Source organism: Paramormyrops kingsleyae, chromosome 7, assembly GCF_048594095.1.
Source record: "Paramormyrops kingsleyae isolate MSU_618 chromosome 7, PKINGS_0.4, whole genome shotgun sequence".
NCBI classification, from domain to species: domain Eukaryota; kingdom Metazoa; phylum Chordata; class Actinopteri; order Osteoglossiformes; family Mormyridae; genus Paramormyrops; species Paramormyrops kingsleyae.
Window position 1 is genome coordinate 5814479 of NC_132803.1, and position 23797 is coordinate 5838275.

At 42.1% G+C, this 23797-nt stretch overlaps 1 protein-coding gene across 3 annotated transcripts in view; it reads right to left on the bottom strand.

Annotated features, from left to right (window-relative positions):
• LOC111859979 (ras-specific guanine nucleotide-releasing factor 2-like) overlaps nt 1–23797 on the bottom strand; it is a 60802-nt gene that overhangs the window by 25114 nt on the left and 11891 nt on the right. For all 3 annotated transcript variants that reach the window (XM_023843221.2, XM_023843212.2, XM_023843230.2), the window contains exons 2-12: nt 13817–13923; nt 10571–10718; nt 9408–9497; nt 9000–9253; nt 8816–8895; nt 8145–8338; nt 7046–7155; nt 3170–3288; nt 2061–2221; nt 884–950; nt 508–644 (exon numbers count right to left, since the gene is read on the bottom strand). In XM_023843221.2, coding sequence (XP_023698989.1) covers nt 508–644; nt 884–950; nt 2061–2221; nt 3170–3288; nt 7046–7155; nt 8145–8338; nt 8816–8895; nt 9000–9253; nt 9408–9497; nt 10571–10718; nt 13817–13923 — 1467 coding nt within the window. The remainder of the gene's footprint in view (nt 1–507; nt 645–883; nt 951–2060; nt 2222–3169; nt 3289–7045; nt 7156–8144; nt 8339–8815; nt 8896–8999; nt 9254–9407; nt 9498–10570; nt 10719–13816; nt 13924–23797) is intronic.

Consider the following 23797-nt stretch of genomic DNA (forward strand, 5'->3'; position numbering starts at 1 on the left):
CCGTTCTCTGTACCTTAGTCAGCAAAATTAGGATATCGACTAGAAATAATGACAAATATCACTGTTTACCATCCTATCAAACAGCAATTCCCCTGATATCTCATTTGTCTACTCAGGCAGACGCTCTAGTTGGCCTGACATTTCCGGAAATCTGACAGTTCACTCCCAAGTCTTGTTAAGTCATGTTCATATTCATAATAAATACAGATAAAACATAGATCAAACTTCAAGAAGAATAATGCAAAGTTCAGTTTTTTTAAACCCAGGAGAAATGTTAAGCAGAATTGTCTACATACGAAACCGGATGCATTTCCATACCCGCTTTAACAAATAGACCGAAATAATAGACCAAACTGGACTAAATAATGAATGGACCAATCTTCTCCAAAAGAGTTACAGTCTAGCAGGCAGTAGAAACTACATTTCAATTGCTTCTGAATCACCCGGCCAGGCGGACGGACGACACCCCCTTCGGAGGTGAGCTCTTCTGCAAACAGGACGCCCCACCTGGCTGATGTCGCTGGTCCAAGCCGCCTTCTCCTGACGAGACGGAGCCAGCAGGACCACCGTGAAGGCAAGGCCATCCGGCGTCTCCACCACGATCTTGAACTCTAGGTGGCAGAACACCTGCCCCGTGGAGTTGGCTGAATCGGCATGAGATAGGGTATGGTGCTTTTTTAGTTATTCAAGGAATACGATGTATACTAGCCTGGAACTAAACAAACAAGACTCATCCGCCATTTTCATTTTCACTTAACCATTTTCATTTTCGTGGAAAAACATATTTTATAGTGAAAAAAAAACATCCCACATAAATCCAGTGTCTAATATATTTTTGTATGGTTTGATAATTTGCTAGTTAATTGGCCCATTTTACACTCACGTTCCTCATCACTGGCATCAGGCTCCTCAATGAGCGTGCAGTCGATGAGAGACAGAGCCCCGCCTTGCTGTGGGAGCACAAGCAATTGGACAGAATGGATCCGAGGGTCTCAAATGCTTCATTTTGCAGTGATCACACTCACACTCACACATACACACATATATGTATATGTGATCACTGCAAAATGAAGTATTATGAAGCATTATATTTTATTTATTTATTTATATATATTTATATATATATAAACCATATATGCTAATATATGTTTTATTGACATTTTCTTAATAATGCACATATTGCGGTACTGAGTAATACAGAGAATGTGATCTTTTCAGGTTTCATCTTTTGAAATGAAAATGTCTGCACCTAGCAGAAAGTCATTTAAAAGAGGACTGAGTTTTATTTTCTTCTTGGGAGCCAGAAACTAGATACTCATGTGTAATACTGATGACCATGGGCCTTTTTTCATCTTCAACAAATATGTCAATTAGAAATATGTACAGAGTATTACATAAAAGTTTTCCAGATGCACAATGGATGTCCTGGAACAATGTTTGGAGCAGCAATATGTCACAAAGACCGCGAGGTCGTTATATTTGTTTTAATTCTGAAAAAAAAGTCTCAATGTATCCCAGTAATCAGATCCAGATTGTAAGATTCAGCTGCACAGATAATACAGGAAGTGAGGAGGATGAAGAAGGGGCAGATGGAGAGAAGGAGGGGGATCGTTTCAGACTCAGGGTGATAGATGGAGGGCAGAAGGTCTGAATGGAGAACACTGTGCTGCACCCCCACCCACAGCCAAAACAGCCTCCAACTCGCTGGAGAAGTTTGATTCACCATTGGATTAAATCCAGTTTTTTTTCACTGAGATACTGTGTGCCTCAAAAAATGATTTTTTTTTTCTTCCTTTTCGCAACAAACCAAGGAGAAGACTACCAATCTTGGCCACTGTAAAAGGGGCTAAATAGACACATTCATTTAGCAGAACATCCGTGTGATAAAGCAGGGTCACAATGTGTCCCTGGAGCAATATGCTCAGGGGCCCAATCGCAAAACCACTCAGCCAGATATGGGATTTGAAGCGGTGACCTTCCAATTACAGGGACAGAGTTATACACACAGCAGAGCCACAAGCCATTCAGCCTCACAGAACATGTGCTGGCACACAACTCACCTTCAGCAGGTGTAGCTTGCCCCCTGAGCTGCGAGTGCAGATGAGGAAATGCTTGGTGAACAGGAAGCACTGCCTCTCTGCCTCCTTTTTCTGGGTGAGTGAGCCGAGGCGCACTTTGCTAAGCTTTCCCCGTTCTACCGAGGGAAGCTGGATCAGCGAGCCTGACAGGAGGCAGGGAAAGAGTCAATGGTACATAGTGAGAAAGAGGAACATAAGGAGAGGGGAATATGGGGAGTATGAGGGAGATGGAACATAAGGAGAGAGGAATATGGGGAATGTAAAGAAGATGGAACATAAGGAGAGAGGAATATGGGGAGTTAGAGGAAGATGTAACATAAGGAGAGGGGAATATGGGGAATGTGAATAAGATGGAACATAAGGAGAGGGGAATATGAGGAGTGAGAGGAAGATGGAACATAAGGAGAGGGGAATATGGGGAATGTGAAGAGGATGGAACATAAGGAGAGGGGAAAATGAGGAGTATGAGGGAGATGGAACATAAGGAGAGAGGAATATGGGGAGTGAGAGGAAGGTGGAAGATAAGGGAAGGGAAATATGGGGAGTCAGAAAGATGATGAGAAAGAGGAACATCAACAGAGGGAAATATGGAGAGAGAACATGGGACATAAGGAGAAGTACATATGCGGAGTGCGATGAACATGGAAATAAGGACAAGAGAATATGGGGAGTGAGAGGAACATGGTGAGACGAAAAGAGTAGAGGAGAAAAGTGCAGGTGGAAAACGGAAAAGAACTGAACTAAAAAATCCCACGAGGGAGACTGGCTCCCACAGAGGTCACAGTGAAAAAAACAGAAGCTATGCGATTGGCTGCATGAATAGGATGTGTTTGATTTTACAAACATTTCAAAGCATGAAATACAATTAATAACTGAACACAAAATCAAGTAAACAAGATCCTAGCATTGAGTTTCATTTTCAATGCATTTCAAACTGTTTTTAAAGTGTCTGGATGTCGCTAAAATTTGTTTGTGTCATTTTCTTACATAATACACCATTCCCAGCTGCAACATGGATGTGCATCTTATGAAAGTGAACCATCAAACCACAATGAAATACTACTTCCAGACGCTTCGTCTCTGGAGTGCACCTTGGCGGACGAACGTCTGGCTGGTGTCCAGCAGGATGTCGCAGCCCTCTACGATCATGCGCTCGATGGCCAGATTCTTGCGGATATTCTCAGTGTCGCTAACTTCGTCGTGCATCACCCTGCAGCAACAAAAACAGGTACATCGCACATTTGGCTAGAATAAAACGTATATCTTTTTAAATATGTACGCATCGTAGGAATGCATTACAATTAATCAGAATAAATCTATAAACAGCTGTTTTTATCAGTGACCAAAACTGGAATTGAATCATAACAACGATGGCGGTTTTAATAATAATGGAGGTTTCATGCCTAATATATACTGGGGTGGGGTGAAAAAATCAAAATTTCCAATAGCAATTTCCAATAGTGCAGAAAAGTTTTTAAACGTGCAAAATAGATATATATAGTATAGATAATGGATAGTGTATATTGCCAGTATGTCAGTGTAAGCATGCTCCTGTGGTATAGATAATGGATAGTGTATATTGCCAGTATGTCAGTGTAAGCATGCTCCTGTGGTATAGATAATGGATAGTGTATATTGCCAGTATGTCAGTGTAAGCATGCTCCTGTGGTATAGATAATGGATAGTGTATATTGCCAGTATGTCAGTGTAAGCATGCTCCTGTGGTATAGATAATGGATAGTGTATATTGCCAGTATGTCAGTGTAAGCATGCTCCTGTGGTATAGATAATGGATAGTGTATATTGCCAGTATGTCAGTGTAAGCATGCTCCTGTGGTATAGATAATGGATAGTGTATATTGCCAGTATGTCAGTGTAAGCATGCTCCTGTGGTATAGATAATGGATAGTGTATATTGCCAGTATATCAGTGTAAGCATGCTCCTGTGGTATAGATAATGGATAGTGTATATTACCAGTATGTCAGTGTAAGCATGCTCCTGTGGTATAGATAATGGATAGTGTATATTGCCAGTATATCAGTGTAAGCATGCTCCTGTGGTATAGATAATGGATAGTGTATATTGCCAGTATATCAGTGTAAGCATGCTAATGTGGTATAGATAATGGATAGTGTATATTGCCAGTATATCAGTGTAAGCATGCTCCTGTGGTATAGATAATGGATAGTGTATATTGCCAGTATATCAGTGTAAGCATGCTCCTGTGGTATAGATAATGGATAGTGTATATTGCCAGTATGTCAGTGTAAGCATGCTCCTGTGGTATAGATAATGGATAGTGTATATTGCCAGTATGTCAGTGTAAGCATGCTCCTGTGGTATAGATAATGGATAGTGTATATTGCCAGTATGTCAGTGTAAGCATGCTCCTGTGGTATAGATAATGGATAGTGTATATTGCCAGTATGTCAGTGTAAGTATGCTCCTGTGGTATAGATAATGGATAGTGTATATTGCCAGTATATCAGTGTAAGCATGCTCCTGTGGTATAGATAATGGATAGTGTATATTGCCAGTATGTCAGTGTAAGCATGCTCCTGTGGTATAGATAATGGATAGTGTATATTGCCAGTAAGTCAGTGTAAGCATGCTCCTGTGGTATAGATAATGGATAGTGTATATTGCCAGTATGTCAGTGTAAGCATGCTCCTGTGGTATAGATAATGGATAGTGTATATTGCCAGTATATCAGTGTAAGCATGCTCCTGTGGTATAGATAATGGATAGTGTATATTGCCAGTAAGTCAGTGTAAGCATGCTCCTGTGGTATAGATAATGGATAGTGTATATTGCCAGTATGTCAGTGTAAGCATGCTCCTGTGGTATAGATAATGGATAGTGTATATTGCCAGTATGTCAGTGTAAGCATGCTCCTGTGGTATAGATAATGGATAGTGTATATTGCCAGTATATCAGTGTAAGCATGCTCCTGTGGTATAGATAATGGATAGTGTATATTGCCAGTATATCAGTGTAAGCATGCTCCTGTGGTATAGATAATGGATAGTGTATATTGCCAGTATGTCAGTGTAAGCATGCTCCTGTGGTATAGATAATGGATAGTGTATATTGCCTGTATATCAGTGTAAGCATGCTCCTGTGGTATAGATAATGGATAGTGTATATTGCCAGTATGTCAGTGTAAGCATGCTCCTGTGGTATAGATAATGGATAGTGTATATTGCCAGTATGTCAGTGTAAGCATGCTCCTGTGGTATAGATAATGGATAGTGTATATTGCCAGTATATCAGTGTAAGCATGCTCCTGTGGTATAGATAATGGATAGTGTGTATTGCCAGTATATCAGTGTAAGCATGCTCCTGTGGTATAGATAATGGATAGTGTATATTGCCAGTATGTCAGTGTAAGCATGCTCCTGTGGTGTAGATAATGGATAGTGTATATTGCCAGTATGTCAGTGTAAGCATGCTCCTGTGGTATAGATAATGGATAGTGTATATTGCCAGTATGTCAGTGTAAGCATGCTCCTGTGGTATAGATAATGGATAGTGTATATTGCCAGTATGTCAGTGTAAGCATGCTCCTGTGGTATAGATAATGGATAGTGTATATTGCCAGTATATCAGTGTAAGCATGCTCCTGTGGTATAGATAATGGATAGTGTACTGTATATTGCCAGTATGTCAGTGTAAGCATGCTCCTGTGGTATAGATAATGGATAGTGTATATTGCCAGTATGTCAGTGTAAGCATGCTCCTGTGGTATAGATAATGGATAGTGTATATTGCCAGTATGTCAGTGTAAGCATTCTCCTGAGCGCCACATTTCTGAATGAGTCGTTTCCACCCCACCCTAGTATATACCTATGTTGTAACTATCTTTATTGATGTATATAATATGTACAGTATCTGTGGAATGACTCTGTTACAGTAATTACAGTAAATTTACTGCAAGCATTACAACAGTCATATGTTGTTTTCTCAACAGAATCAGCAATGTAAACTTAGTAAATCATTTAACCAAAATTTCTGTTGCCGCAACGATTCTTTGGGTATCACTATTGAGTCTTCAGGAGTGGAGGTTCAGATCTCTCTCCACTCTGTGTTTGCATATTTTCCCTGTGTCTTCTGGCTTTTCTTGTTTACTCTGGTTTCCCCTCACAGTCCAAACAGATAAAGTGAGCTACCTGATCTCTATATTGCCTATACTCTGTGCTGAGCTGGCATGACACCTAGGGCTTACCCCTGCCTTGGTCCCTATGCTGTATGGGATAGGTTCCAGGCCCTCCTCTGTTTCTCTGTCCAGCATACGACGATAGACAATGGACGGGTTTGAATGTGATTTGTATTCACTCATTCATATTCTACTAAGATATTGAACACTTTAACCTGTATTCAATCAATGGTTCTCACATAACTATGACATGTTTTTCTGCTGGTGTTTAACTCCCTCTGTTAAATTTGTGCAAACAAACTTCTACTGTCACTGTTTTTATAAGCTGCATGTGAAAATATCAGCTTATAACCACATTACTGCTGCTTTATTATTTAATACAGATCAGCAATTATTTTCATTCCATAACCCCCTACATACATTCAACCGCAGTCCCTGCTGATGACTACAGAAGGTAATGGTGGGAATACAGACGCTCCTCTATGTACAAGCAGGATACGTTCCGAACGGCTGTTCATAACTTGAAATGTTCGTAAGTCGTTCTTCAACATCATTTTAAGGAGCTGGGAGTACGCACGCTACGCTGCTGCGCGGCGGGAATAGCGGCCAGAAATCGTACTAGACAGAATTGGCGCGCAGAAAAAAAAAACTGATGTTGCGGACAGGAAACGGGAGCCCAATGAACACAATTTAGACTTACAGTCCTCTTCGTTCGCATGTCTGAAAGTTTGTAAGTAGAGGAGCGTCTGTACTTTACATCTGATGTGAGGACCATCTCCTCCACGCCTTCCCAGTTCATGCCGGGCTCACCGTGATAGCTCCTCCAGCTTGGATTTGGCAAACTCCAGACTCATGCGCTCCACGTGATCATGGGGTGTGTGGGCCAGCAGCTCGTGGAGCGTGATGATGTAGCGAGGGATCTGTTCGGGTCAGAGGGGGATCACGCGTCATGCGGGCGTAACCACGGTGACCAGTGCCAAGGGAACATTACTGTGCCTAATTAATGAGACTATATTATTTATCACTTTATAATTTAACTTAATGCTTGTGCTGCTCCGGTCTCAGTCATTTGACCACTTCAGGCTTGTGCCCCTACCACAGATAACGTTCAACGTTCAAAACGGGAAGTTCTGCTTTCGGATTTTACAAAAGAACATCCATTATCAGGCAATCTTAATAAAAAAATGTCTATTCACACTTCAGACAATAGCACGGGTACAAAGCTGAGAATCCAATAGGCTGGCTATGCACGTCCTGATTTCCATCCTCATATACAAAGCAAGTTTTATCTCACATGAAGCTAAATTTTTAGAACAGGCTTTCTATTTAGCGTCATGAAATATCAACAGACAACATCAGATGTTTCCCATTACTGAAATAGTATCTCAACCTAGACCTGTAATGTTGATATTATGTATATCATTACCAATGTTTACTGAACTTTTCTGAACTCATGAAAACAAAATAATGTATATGTAAAACTTTGTTGCTTAGAACCAAATTCTTTAAATGCCTCAGATTATCAGATAGAACCAGATTATCAGCTAGAAATTCTGCACCCCCTGACAAAATGTCACCTTGAACCCCACCACTAGGGCTGCCTCTTTCAATCCAAAGAATTATGGGTCCCCCACTGTACAATTTGGGGTGTTTCACCAATAAATTTACCAAGTGCAGGGGGGGGACCCCAAGTTCCGCAAGTTAATTATTATTTTTCCTATACAAGAGTTCTACGACAATGCATAGGACAAGTGGTTTCAAAAAATGGATGGATGGATGGATTCAGGAGCCCCTATAAAGACCTGGGTCCCCTGAATCTGCCAGGGCAGCCATGCCTCTTGGATGCCCCTGGAAAGAAAAGATAGTTGGGTTCTGAAGTACTGTATGGGTTTTTAACTAAGGGGTCTACCTGGAACATGGGGTAGGTGAGGAAGGTCTCCAGCATCCTGCTCTCGCAGGCAGCATTGGCTTCATACTGCTTCAGCAGCTTGTCGAAGTCGCGGTTCTGCTTGCAATTAGCTAGAACTTGCAGGCTATATTGGTGGTTGCGCACAAACTCCTGGTAGATATTCAGCATTGGCAGCAAGATGTCGAAGAGGTCAGCTATAGGCCATGGCAGAGGGGATAGAACAATTAAGGCCGGTTCCTCCCTACTTGTGCACAAGGCCAGACTTAAGCACAAGCTTAGCTAGGCTGCAGCACCGGGGCCCAAGTTGTAGGGAGCCCCAAATGATATTTTATGGATGTTAAAGCAACATTTTATGCTGTAGGTAGCGCCCCAAAAAAGACTTTATCCCATGGGCCCCCACCCACATAAATTCTGCCCTCCTTGTGCAAAACATTCAAGCTCATTTTCCAACCAAATAAACTATGATCTGTATTTGTTCCAAAAAAAAAGAATAATTTTGCCGTTGGCAGCCATGAGCATCTTGTTTCATAGTCTGAATTCCTTGGAGTGGTGTTACCACATTAAGAGAAAGTCCATGACATCACCATAGTATCTTGATTTAAACTCCCCTCTTCTTAGCTTTGAATGAAAAATAAATTGGCAAAAATCACCATAGACAACTTAGCACTCACCTAAAACTAATGTCGGCCAGTTGGCTATCCTTGCCTTCAAGCCTTGGTGGAAAATCTCATGCAAAAACATGATTGTCTCACTGGAAAAAAGGAAAGAATGAATTATAAAGGAAAAAAACCTCCACAACGAGCACACATATTAGGATACAGACTCAGACAAATAATACTCTGGTTTTCGCCGAACCTGTTGAGGAAGATGCTGCTCACATCATCATGGCTAATGGGAGGCTTCTTGGAACTGGCAGCCATACGTAATGGTCGCAGGAAACAATTGACCAGTATGGAGAGCTGCAGGACATATTCTGTCTCAGCCTCCACCATGTTGAAGACGATCTGGTTCCTCTTCCTCATGCTCTCTGCATGGGGAGAGCATATATAATCCTGAACAATGATCTTCCACTTCCGCCTGCACAGCCAGCCACGCATGAAGCTCTGCACCTGCATGGAAACAGCAAGGGGACGAGACACGATGTCATTAGAATGCAGGACGCTGTGAGGGCATGCGGGCGGGCCTAGTATTTTCAGCCGATTTTAATGAAGAATCCACACAAACAAAATCGAGTCACCATAGGCATAAGCATCAACAGTGCACCTTTTTAATCTTCTTAATATCTGGATCATCCTCCTCCTGATTGACCTGGTACGGCTTCATCCTCTCCTTTGTCTTATTTAGGGCGACAATCTAAGCGAAGAGAAAAAATACTAATCAAAACATCTGTTTACATACAAAACATCAGAAAATGTAGCTACCCTATTAGCTGATATTTATAAATCATAGAACCTCAACTGGGTTTTCAGTCCAAACGTGCCACTGAAAAATGAAATGTGAATTTTTCTATTTTTATTTTAGTTCTTAATTTTGTCATAGACTTATATTAAGACAAATATTAAGATACAAAGGTGTCAAGTGGTTCAGGTTTTGGAATAACAAAGCATAATTTGTAAAGAGAACACCGTACTAGCCTTGGGAAGAAGAGCAGAACAGGTTAGATGTACTGGTTACATGTCCAAATTTCCCTGTGATGAGCATTAATTAATCATTGGAGGATGTACTTCCTACAGTGGAGAAGAGGATGGACTTCCTACAGTGGAGAAGAGGATGGACTTCCTACAGTGGAGAAGAGGATGGACTTCCTACAGTGGAGAAGTTCAACCTTCCTCAGACTATAACAACTATAACAGCAGAATTCTCCAGGGCCATCATCCATCTCTGAGTCGATCCTTACATCATCATAGACTATCTGGTTTTGGTCCATGACCGTGAGGAGTCAGAAACAAAACAGGGAAATTAAGAACAAAACTAAAGTAACCACAAAGTAGACAACTAAAGAACAGAGCAAAACAGGGACACTTAAATACACATAGAAAACACATAGAAAAAGGGACACAAAACAAAGATCTAGAAAAACAATGCCAAAAGCTAAGGATAAACTAAAGGTCAGCCTCAAACTCAAGACTGCTGGTGTTCAGCCTAAGAGCGACACACTCAACCAAATGCACTATGTGGTGACCCAGGGAGCAAGGAAACACACTAGGGACTGAGGGGCTACAAGACAGAGAAGGGAAAGCAATAATCGATGAAGCATATTCGACTATCGGTCCAACCCTATTCTCTAATGTCTTGAAAAGGACCCAATGGCAGTATCTTCCAAGAGGGGACATAAGTTTCAGTTTCCACAGTTGCTATCCAAGAAACAAACCATCAATATCTTTCTATTTCCACCAACAGGTGGAGCAGTATTTTCCAGCACCTACCTCTGCCTTAAGTCTCTCAATCTCAGTGTCCTGGTCCTCCAGTTGGTGGCGAAGCTGATTGGCTGCCACCTTTTCTGTCTCCACGATCTGCACCAGGTGGATGTACTTCTGCATCAGCACCTCACGCTCAATGATGATGTCAGAGTAGCTGCAGGCCATGAAGAGAGATATGGGCTGAGTTTCAGGTTCCAACCACTCAAACTATAAAGACTACTCCCAAAAAATGATGGGCTGCCGACACTAACTGACAATGCTGCCCAGACGCTGTAAAGCAGGGGACAGTGAGGCCAATTCCAAGGGGCCCTGAGTGACCGGTTCTCTAAAAAGGGAACATAATTAGACCGGTCTGGATTGAGGGCTCAATATGATATGCTTTCATGGGGCCCAAAATCTCTGGGGGCACCCTTGCCAAGACTGCTACTACTCTTATTGAGATAAATACATTTAGACTAAATTTTATCTGTGCATTATACTGTCAACAGAACTACACTGGTCTTGTGTGGCCAGGTATCTGCAAAAATATGTCCTTTCTAGGACTGCGACTACTAACAGATAACGCTGATAATAATCAGTAGTAAAAATAGTTGACAATGAATCTTGTCACTTGTAACTGCGTTAACATCGATATGCTAAGCGTAGTACTGTACATACTTCACTTTTCCACGTGCGGACTCTTGCTTATGTATTGCATTTGTCCACGGATGCAGACGGTCATCGTGGTCAATGCATGCCTGCAGCAATGATTTTCCACGAGACCAGCAAAGGGTAGATGTATTACAGCAAACACAAATACAAGCAATGTAGAGAAGTGGGTAAACTTTTCCAAAGAGTTTTTAAATTGTTAGTAGGTTCGAGCCTTATTACGGCAATATGGTATAGCATGCCATTTTGAAATCTTGGCAACAGAATAAACTGGGACCCAACCCCGTTTGGCAAATTTTATCAGCAAGATTCCAAGAATGCCAGAAAGGCATTGCTTTTAAAAATATGATCACAATACTGTATGCAGTGGAATAAGTTACAGTTGTTTGCAAGCTAAATGTGCTTGTTTTAACTTACGAACCAAAATGATTTCTATAAAAAATTTTAAATGACCTGAAAATATCCATTAAGGGGAGAATATTACTGAATGCTTGCAAATGGAAGTTTGAGCATGTTTTTAGATGAGCAAAGCAGGTTCAGTAATTGCATTAGATTTGAATACTGTGCAATGCCCATTACACAGGACAATGACGGATGAACAGTGGACCTTAAAGCTTCATAATGATGTGGTTTATGCCTCAGTCGGGTCTTAGACCTTAGACACTCGTCTTCATGGTGTTTGCTGGTGAGCAGCCACTGCGGTTTAGTGTACGCGTCATTTGGGAGACAGTCAACTGCAACTTTTAGGTACAGGAAACACGCATCACTCTTCTGATAGGAGTCTCCTGTCAGATCACAATGCTAGCAGTATACTACATAACAAAACAAAAAAAACACACACACAATAGACATAACAGACTGCCACTGTTAGGCTAGAGACTGTTTGTTTCCGTCTGCGTGGGCTACACCAATCTGGCTGAATCAGTCTGGCTCATTCACACGCAAAGGCGCCTGCCTTTTTATTATTTTTTGCCTGTCACGTTCAGAGGTAATAAAGGGTTTTATCTGTCCTGCATTTTTATCGCCTTTGTGGGCCCGACAAAGCATGGAACAAGCTAACATGATTGTTGCAACCAAATACAGACAGAATGTAGCTTAGATCAAGTAGGCCTAATGGTTTTACCATGATAGAGGACTCTGGTCTTGCATGTACTAGCAGTAATGAAGTTGTAACATGTTGATAATTCATATAGCGGCAGAGTGGTGACTCCATGGGTTGGACTGTTGACTCACAGGGTTGGGGGGGGTTCTCTGAGTGGAGTCTGCATGTTCTCCCACTGTCATCCCACTGCTTGTAGTCCATAGACATGCAGTTAGACCAGTGCTTCTCAAACTGGTCCTTGGGGACCCACAGACAGTTGGTGGGAGGGAGCAACCACGTGGACTGTCTGTGGGCCCCCGAGGGCCAGATTGGGAAACACTGAGGTAGACTAATTACTGTCTTTAAGCTTTAGTTTTCAGCAATTTCAGTTGTGGGACAGCATGACAGCATGACTCAGTAGGTAGCACACATATACAAAGACATGTAATTTAAACCCACTGTAACCCTCTACCGGATTTGGAAGATGAATGGATGGATGGATGGAATTATAAAATTGCGTATGACCAGTACAAAAAACAGCATGGCAGGCAATAAGGAAAAATGTACAGAATTAAATCTTACTAGCACAATATTCATCTGATTTCAAGGATTCAGTGTTATCACGGTGAATTGACTATGATTGATTACTGCTCTAATATCAGAATGACAAATCCTTCTACTGACTGCCTTTCAATAAAACTTTCCTTTTCAAGTGCCAAAGGTAGGTTAGAAATAAAAATACGAAAAGCACAAAGCTTTCAAAGCTTATTAGCAGTGACCGAAAGAATCAGTTTTTCCCCCCATTCTCATCAATGTTTTTTTTACGTTTGAGTACCGTACACTGGGCTGTTCTTGGGAATTAGAACAGACCTGCATTATATGAACTTGAAACAAAATGACTTCTGTCTAACCACAGTGCTATGTGGTTATAACCACAGTTATATATTGTTTGCTGGTTGAGGTAGAGAATGTCAAGTAAAATACATGTAAACCTTATATAGCCCTAATATTAAATATTTCACGATAATCCTTCAAGACAACAAATAGTGTGTTGAAATGCTGACAAATGGACAATATGGACGTCAGCAGTGGACAGACGCACACCTGGAGTGGATCTGCAGCCCTTTCATTTCCCGTATGAATTAAACATGCGGAGAACACAGCAGCAAAGGCTACACAGAGAACCAACCCCACTCACACGCTTCATTCAATGATCACTTCACCCTGCTGGCTAACTGCTATGCAAAACACCTATTATTTAACAGCTAATATACTGCAGAATAACGGCTAATAATAGCAGCATTTTAGCAGTTAGCCTATTTTAGACGAACACTAGGTAAAGGCGAACGACTGAATGTAAATAATACATTCTTCATTGGGGGCTTTCCCAGCAGAAGGTGATGGGGTGGGACAGAACTGCGGCAGACAGCTGACCTGGGATACATATGGTTTGTGGTATGATGTGAGTTTATCTGATTGGCAGCATTGAGCTCTGGAGAGCTGGCAGCGCCAGCCGGTCATACCTGGCTTGCTGGATGGCATCCACCCAGTCGTCGCAGTCCAGCTCCTCCTCCGTTCGCAGCTCCAGAGGCTTCTGGCCATCATGGCCAAACATAACCAGGAAGTAGTACTACGGGATTAAAGGAGAGAGAACAGACCTGACTATACCAGCATAGAAATACTCTGCAATTTGGGCCACGTCAGTAAAATCAAAGCATTATGGATAATTCAAAACAGCATAAAACCATGCTGCATAAACACCTTTCACTGCACTTTGATCCTATTAGACAGACTTATTATTTAGCATTAGCATTTTCCCATTGAAAATGGAAATGCATTACTGGAACAACCATTTTCCATAACTGCTTATGCAGTACAGAGTCACATTGTGCCTGTACTGAATACCAGTCCCTCTTAACACAGACAAACAATATGGGCAATTTAGAGTTAGCGTGATTATAAACAGAAAGGTTGCAGGTTCCAGTCCCCGACCAGCAAGGTATCACTGAGGTACCCTGAGCAAGGCACCGCCCCCACAACCTGCTCCGCAGCTGCTGGATAATAGCTGCCCACTGCTGTGTCACATATGCTTAAATGCAGAGGACACTTCACATGGCTGCGCACTGTAGTGTGTCAACAATGACAATTAAATACTGTCATTCCACTGCGCTTTTCGTGGCTGTTGTATTGGTTCATCTCAGCAGCTAATTTCCAATGGAGGAACGGGCTGCAGGGGCAGTGAGAAGCCCCTGATGTGACATCCGGGGAGCAGCCGAACACTGTCTGGAGCACGAGGAAGGACACTGAGAAACCCCCCAGGGCGGGCAACCGCTGACAATGTGCTTCTGTGCCACAAAAAAAAGCACAAAACACTTTGAGTACCAACTGAAAGGTGCTATGTGGCGCGTATCTCTAGGCCTCAGGGCCAAACAGAAACTGAGACATGCAAAGCTCCCATCTCAAATGTCTGAAAACACTTTCGATAGACCCCAGCCCACGGCCACTTTGGATATTTCTACAAAATTCAAGTAGCTCGTCGAAAGACCAGAAGTTAAAATGCTCCTAAAGGCTAAGAATCAGAATCATTTTTAATTAAATGAAACTTAGCTAAGTAGTAACATCATTTTGGACAATCAGCATAACAAAAAAAACAAACAATGACTAGCACAACAGACAATGTTCACAGATACCACAAGCCTAAATTCACAGATTGACAAAGGAGATTTTAGCGCAAATGTAACCCTTGCCAGGGTTAGAGATGGGTGTCCTTATAGCTGTGGGGAAAAAACAGTTTTTAAAACAGAATGTTTTGGCAGATAGGACTGCAAATGCCTATAGCGCCTCCTGGAGGGCATCAGCTGGAAGAGATACTGAGCAGGGTGGCAGTGGTCAGAGATTTATATTCTTTTTGCCCTTTTAATAGTGACAGTGACAATGAAGAGCACAAAACAAGCTCAGCCAGACTGACAACAGTGAGGCTTTGCATTGCAGCGTGAGCAGAAATCACAGACGCGAGGCAGATTATTTGCTAACTTTTACTCCGTATGACTGTGACACCACAGCCTTGCTGGGAGGCACTCACTGCTCCAGTAAAAGGCTATCAGCACCACACAGGCCGGCGGTAACCATGGTTTCCTCACCGCCAACCTCAAAAGGCGCTAATGGGACATGACTGATGAGTGACTAGGATGCCAAACGGGGTCCCCAGGTCAGGCCTAAAAGCTCGGGCTGGGAAGAAGCTGAGATATGAGAAAAAGGGAACCTCCATATGCGTACTTGACCGTACTTGAATTCTCAGGACAGAAAAAAATCCCCCCAAATATCAACGATACATCGGTTGCATCCTCGATGAATGAGTCCCATCCCATGATTCATTGTGCCCCAAGTTCATTCTAGGAAGGAAAGTTAGCAAGACTGGTTTTGTCAAGACCACAAGCACCATCCTTGCATTCTGGGTATTGAGAATCACCCCAGGTTTGCACGCGTGGTCTTTGCAGGTCAGGGGTGTGACTTTCGGGGCTCACTGTAGAATGACCACCGTAAATGGACTGTCACGTCAATGCAGGTCCCTTAAAGGTATAGTGTTCCCTCATATTCTGGAAAAACCTCACATTAACGTAATCTGCTAAGCGTTAAAATAATCTCACCTAAATAAAAACTGAATGTTCTTTTCCAAGAAACTATAAAACAAGGAAATGTACAAGCCTATAAATGGGAAAACCTATTGATATCTTGAAAAGCTGCATGGCCATCACTAAGAGGAATGGCGTGAAAAAGAGATGAATGGATGGATTTATATAAGCAGCCCCTGCTAGCGTTATCAAGTCTCAAGTCTGATTTGAGGTCAAAGACGACACTTAAAGCTGAGCTGCTCTTTAAGGACTGGGCGACCATCGCAGCCAAACTGGCCAATCAGGGGTCCCTGTTGGTGTCCCATTGACCACAGTCATGCAGTCAACGCTTCTGTTGACAGCCCCCCCCCATCCCCCAACCTTGCATTTTTAAGTACTTGAGTCATCTGGGGAGATCAGGGAACATGCTTTCCTGGTAGGAGGACACTGATCATGGAGGAGGTTCTCCTGTGGTGAGGAACAGCCGCTCACCCCTGGCAATTTCACCAATGTGGGAATCTCTGCGGCACAGTTTCTGGTACTGGGGGACTGTGTTCACGCTCTCGTCTGATTTTTAAGAGTTTCCCCCTCGGATCAATAAAGTGTATCTTATACCTCGACTTATCTGCACTCGACCCCCCTCATTTGCAGTCCTCAGAAAGTTAACGCAGGGAAAAGCGGGACTGTGATAGCGCTCATAAGGTAGGCAGGCTTACATAACCGCTCTCGGCCTGCAAAAGCTACTCCGCCGATCCACGTCTCCCTCTAAGCGGGGTGACCTCTTCTGAACACAGGTGCCTGGGGGCATTTACATTTCGATTTGATGCTCTGCTGAAAGGAATCTGTTCAAACATTACTGCATGTAGGAAAATACCAAAAAAATAAAAAATACAAAGAAACACCTTCTCTGGGTATACTTGAAAACAAAAAAAAAGACATTTTCCTTTGTTTTCTTTGCGTTTTTCCCACTTTCTCTTACTCATCAGCATTGTGACACGGCAGCATCTTTTAATAAAACAATCAAACAGGATGTTGAAAGGGTTACCCAGCCACAGGGTGTGTTTATCACTGATGCAGGCAGAAGGTCGAGTTGTTTATACATTCCTTGTGAGGCCAGGATACATACAGATCCGATTATTACTAATCCTGCATCTTGTACACAAACACCTCCTAGAATCAGGGCATCCAGACTCATTAGATTCTGTACTGCTAAATAAAATGTGTCATGCGCTACAACAGAACAAATGTGTTATGCTCTACACCCTGGATAGGATGCACATCAAACCAGAGTAGCCAGAGGAAACCCACAAGACACACGTAAACTCCACACAAGTGTGGACGCGATGCAAACCCCCCCCCCCCCCAGTGCAGACTGCATGAGACCATGACGCTACCCACTGCCTTGCAGGGAAACACAAAGGTAAGACTTTTCTTTTTCAGCCTTGTGTGCCCCAAAAGTGAAGAGATGCAGCCTCTTATTGAGAGTAGCGGGTTCAAGGGCACCGTGTTATTCTCACAGAAGCGGCACACTGCAAAAAATGGCCTTTCCAGTGCAGTAAGAACATTGTACTCGGTGCTTCCTAAAAGACAACAATATGCGTAAATTCAAGGAAAATTAATCTTATTCATAAGATGTATTGTTAGTCAGCTTATTAAAGACGTTAGAATTTTGTCTAAATATAAGAAACTTATACTTGCTTTAATTTTTTTGCAATAGTGGCAGGAAATCTACTGGAGCGGGGAGAGGAAACCCAGTGCCCAGTGACCTGTGCCCAGTTCTGCCCCTCCGTTCTCCCGGGGAGAGGAAACCCAGTGCCCAGTGACCTGTGCCTTTACCACCCAGCTCAAGGAGCCAGCCATGACTGGGAATCAGCAAATAATCAAGCTCAGGTTAATTTCAAACACATACCTCTTTCTACTTGGCCCTATACTCTTGCTTTTTGTACAAAGAGCGTCCGCCCATGCAAGTTCACCACTGGATCGGGGGGGGGGGGGGGTTCTTGCATAACGTTTCTTAGCGAGCACTCCACACATCACGAAAATGTGTCACTTCAACTAACAAATCTCATTCCCATGGCAACCTATTCTCCATTGTGCTGGCTGCAATGTACTGTATATTTAATTTGCATTTACCTCTAATCTGTCCATGACATTAAAAGTGGATCGGTGGATTTGTTACATAGAAAAGAGCCCCAGATTTTCAAACAGTTCAAAGGTTAATGTGGGCTGAAAAGACGGTAGCTTCCAGCCGCGTGTCATTTCAAATACTGGCACACAGTGAACTAAAAAAACAAAAGGAAAACTGAAGGACAATCACACCAATTCTAGTAGGTCAATATGTCTCTACCAGCATATAATACGATCCAAGAGATGGCTTAACATACAAGTTGGGGCTCCTAAACCTTTGATGACTATGGACTGACCTACCTTATGTGAAACATTAATAGATTAGTAAAACTTGTTGACAGATTCTATAATTTTAATAAGTTTAGAAGCTGATTTATACTTCTGCATAGAATCTATGCCGTTGATAGCCTACGTGCCATGTAGGACTACCCTACACCATAGCCTGAGGCCTGTTACATTTCTGGAGAGGTACATGATCTATACAATGGTATAGATTCTATGCAGGAGCATAAATAAGCATGAACTGTTTCCGTTTCTTTCACATGCAATCCGTGGACCAGGGCTTGGGAACTGCTAATTGCTGAGATTGACCTTTTATCTACTCACTCCACAATCAGTGTCCTCACAAATACTGTAGCATTACTCCTGACGCTGCCCTGCTTGCTAATCCTTCCACATGGACCCTATTTAGCATTAGGGCGGGAGCTCACACTGTCACATCAAGATCCCCAATAAAGCCCAAAACCAAAGTCACAGATCACCCAACCCCCTTTCAGCATTAAAGTAGTATAGACTTAGACCTAGACCAGGGGTGGCCAATCTTATGCGCAAAGGGCCGGTGTGTATGCGGGTTTTCACGGCAAATCCCTAATTAGATTACTAATTAGAGGACTGATTGGCTGAAGAGTCCTCACACCTGGGTTTGTACAGCTGACCTACAGGTTATCCCAAAAACCTGCATACACACCGGCCCTTTGCGGATAAGATTGGCCACCCCTGAACTAGACAGATGACCTAGAGTCTACTTAAGACATAATTTAGAGCAAAAATATGAATTAATGTTGTTCAACATCACAAATATATTTATAGTTTCTAACTGAAATCAAACAGGAAAACATTGATAACTAATTATGTTTTATATATCACAATACAACCCTGTAAAGCACTTTGAGACAACTTTGTTGTGAAAGGCGCTATATAAAAAATAACTGAATTGAACTGAATTGATTAACTGGCGTTAGGTGGCTTAGACATAACCAAGCTACCCTAAAATCCCCCAGACACACAATGATGCCGACATCATGAACCTGAAAGTACCAGGACCTTCCGTTGACACAGGTAAGATATTAGCAAAAGCAGAATGAGTCACTGGATTTCAAACGTTGAAGTGCAAAACAAATAGGGCTCCCGTAGTCTTGCTGAGAGGAATGACGTACAGAACAAGACACTCTACTGCTGCCTGGATTATACTGTATTCAAAATTACACAGAGAAAGGCTTGATTTAATAAGAGATTCTTCTCATCAAAATCATTAATTGTGCTTTTCAGCCCACAAAGTTCACAAAAATTCCACAAGCCTGAGCAATGAAGTAGGCAGACACAAAACAACAAACCTTACTGGCCAACTTTCACTCCCTTGCAATACTACAAACACCAATGAGGGTTTCACCAAAAAGTTATTAAATAAAACAAAACAAAAATGTATATACATATATAAATATTATTCATACTAAGGACCTAAGTCAAGTCTTTATTCAGGAGCAAAGATTACACCAAACATACATTTTCAAATGCCATAGGCTCCTTCTTCCTTGCAACAATTTTAAAAGCCCCATTTACACCATTTTCTGCATGCATTAGTACATATATACCTTCCATCATTAAATCACTTATCCAGTTTCAAATAATATACAAATACAGTACCGGTATATTATTATTACATATGTATTCATTAACCACAAACTAAGTCTTAGTTACATACTGATGTAATGTTAATTCATCATTAATGAGTCATAATGCATATTTCGTCCCAGACAGTTACTATATAAATGTACTATACCTTTATCTTCTGTAAATCTTTGTGAACTACTGAAGGAAGTACTAAGGAACTACTGAAGGAACAAGTAATGAATAACACAAGTGGAATACTGATTTCATGTTTGTTCATCATTAATGAATCGTGATGCATCTTTTATCAAGTAGCAACTATATTTGTTCATGATTTGTACTTTAGTAGTAACTGAGCTATTATTAAGTATTTGTACCTCGTCAACTGAGGCGTTACCAATATATTAAATAAAAAACCCAAATTAAGCAAACATGTCAATGTCCATGTATGATGTTCTGAAAGACATCTCAAAAGCATTCTTTAACAGTGGTTTTTCGATTAGGAAATAGAGACAGAAATCTACACCTTTGATCACTTTAAATGTGACTGAGGAATTATGAGGAAGATGTCATGGCGCTGCGTAGCACAGGCAGAGGAAAAAGGTCCAAGACAAAGGGGTTTATTTGGGAAACTGAACACACTGGGAACACTATGAAATAACAGAACCACGACCCAAAAATAAACAAATGGCGCGGCAAAGGCCAGAGGCCAGCCTCAAACCCACAACCGGAGGGGCATCGGCTTATAACCCATGAGCTACGCAAGGAGGAAGGAAAAACACACAAGGCTGAAAGGGGAAGAGACACAAAGGCAAGAGTGGACAGTACAAACCCGGACAATAACCCATGTACAGTACTATGCAAACTTCTCAGGCAGTTCATGAAAATGTTTTAAACTATTTATCTGGGCAGCAGGTGTATATTTGCTCAGAAAAAAAAACTATTTAACATCAGAACATATGCAAATTAAGAGTGACAATAAAAAATAACAAGAATTCCTCTTCTGTTCTTCAAGAAGTTACTGATATCTTGTTGGATGAGTAGAAGAACGCCGTTTTGGATCCCAAACCTCTCCTCAGGGGCACCACAGACATTCCAGGAATTCGTTAAATTTCTCCACCACTTCAAAAAATACATGGCCGTATCAGATTGTTGCTGCAAACACTGGGGTGATCTCAGCAGACGTTTTGACGTGGCTACGCTGACACACTCAGACAGACAGACATAGTTTTACACCAACACGAAGATCATTTAGACGTCCTTTTCTTAGACTGCCTAAGAGTTTTGTACAATACTGTACTTCCGCTATCATGTGATTTTGTTAAATGTAAATGTCTGATATCATTGAAAAAAGCATAACAAAAGCAACAAAAGCGTTTACAAAGAGTAAAGAATGCAGCATGAAAAACAGTGATGACTGAGACTTTAATGATGTATTCTGTGTAGTACAGTTTAGTATACATGTTCAGAAGGGCAGCACAATCACTTCTGCGTAGTCATGTGTGGAGTTTGCATATTCTCTCTGTATCATACGGCTGTCCTTCAGTTACTCCTGGTGTGGTAATAATGATATTCCACAATCACCTGCCAACCACCTAGAATCTACTGAAGCCACGCTGGAAAAGTACACAGCCAACATATGACTGGCTGCTTCCCAATCTGTAGTACCCCTGCTCTAAAAAAAAAAAAAAATGTTACACTGCTGTTTATGATGGCATATTACTGCTTTCTGGGAATTCATTCTCACTTTAGCAAAGTCGATAAAAAAGCAGCTTTGGATGTTACACAATCACACACTGAAAATGGCGCAGAATTGCCTAATAAAATATGGAGGAAAGATATGAAAACATGCACAGGAACAGCAAACAGGGGATTCCTGAAGCCTTGTTTTGAGCGATACTTCTCTCAGAAAGTTGGAACTCCAATAACTCCAACCATAAGTGCATTTTAAAGCTCAAGGACATGAGATCCACTTTGAAAGGACTCACAGGAGAGCTTTCCCCCCATTTCCAAGCAATAGAGAAAGACCAACCGATCACGCCATAGATCTTACCCTTGACAGAAAAAACCAATACACCCCTCCTCAGGGTGCCTGCTTCCGGGCACTCAATTCCTATTTGTTGTATAGGCTGTATAAAGTAATTTGATGTGCTTGGAGGAGAGCGCTAGTCATTCGATTAAACCCACCGCCAACAGCAGACTTTGCTGGTGAACGATGAAGCAGAAAGACAGGAAAGACAGGAAAGCATAGCTCTGTTTTCACTCTTCAGTCTCTTCACTATATGTGGCTATTACAGCAAACCAGGGTTCAAACACGCTTCCTCTCCATACGGCCCCCATTCACCTATGGATGGGACTTCAGCAATTTCAGATTACAGTAAAGACTGTATGATGTCAAGGAAGACTGGTTATACAGCCTTTAGTCAAGAATGCAAACATTTTACTGATCAGCTGTAACACTAAAACCACCTGCCAAATCAGCTCTGACCGGTCTGGGTCCATAAGCCCTCTGAAGGTGTCCTCTGGTATCTGACACCAAGACATTAGCAGTAGATACTTTAAGTCCTATAAGTTGCGAGGTGGGGCCTTCATAGATCAGTTTTGTATGTCCAGCACATCCCAAAGATGCTCGATCTGCTTGAGATCTTGGGAATTTGGAGGCCAACATCTTGAACTCTTTTCCATGCTCCTCAAACCATTCCTGAACAATGTTTGCAGTGTGGGGCGGGGGGGGGGTGGGGCACATTATCCTGCTGAAAGATGCCACTGCCATTGAGGAATACCACTGCCATGGGGGGTGTACACGGTCTGCAACAATGTGCAGGTAGGTGGTACATGTCAAAGTAACATCCACATGGATGCCAGGACCCAAGGTTTCCCAGTAGAGCATTGCTCAGAACCTCACACTCTTCACTCTTCACCAACTTGTCTTCTGCCCATAGTGCATCTTGCTGTCATCTCTTCCCCAAGTAAACAACTCATACACACCCGGCCATCCACATGATGTAACAGAACACATGACTCATCAGACCAGGCCACCTTCTTCCATTGCTGCTTGGTCCAGTTCAGACGCTTACATGCCCATTGTAGGTGTCTTCGGCGGTGGACAGGGACCAGCATCGGTACTCTGACTGGTCTGCGGCAATGCAGCCCCATACACAGCAAGCCGCGATGCACTGTGGGCCTTGGGCGTTCATGACCCATTGGATGGTTCACTGGGTGGACTTCCTTGGACCACTATTGGTCGGTACTGACCACTGAATACCAGTAACACCCCAGAAGACCTGCCGTTTTGGAGATGCTCTGATCCAGTCGTTTAGCCATCACAATTCAGCCCAAGTGAAAGTCGCTCAGATCCTTATACTTTCTAATTTTTCCTGCTTCTAATACATCAACTTCAAGAATCGATTGTTCAGTTGCCTAATATATGACGAGGCCCTTGACAGGTGCCATTGTAATGAGATAATCAATGTTATTCACTTCACCTCTCAGTGGTCTTAATGTTATGGATCATTGGTGTATCTGTTTTAGCGTCGAGGTTGTAATAACTACATACTTAGAGCTATGTTTTCTATTCTGCACTCCCACGGTCTTGTTAAATGGACCAGTAGTTTTACAAATGTCTGGGCATGTTACACCACATCTGCTATTAAATGGCAATTTATCCACATGACTATCAATGGGACTATGGTCTGAGAATATTTGTGTAAAACATCTGGTTACTCACTTCCGACTACTCTTTCTCTTCTCATCTGCCCGTGAAATTCGTAGGTTAGACAACAAATTGTGTTGAGATTTACAGAAGGTATGCTATTTTTTTTAATGGATTCCAGAAAAAGTTCTGTTAGGAGTGTGTTCGATTTTGCTGTATATATGTGA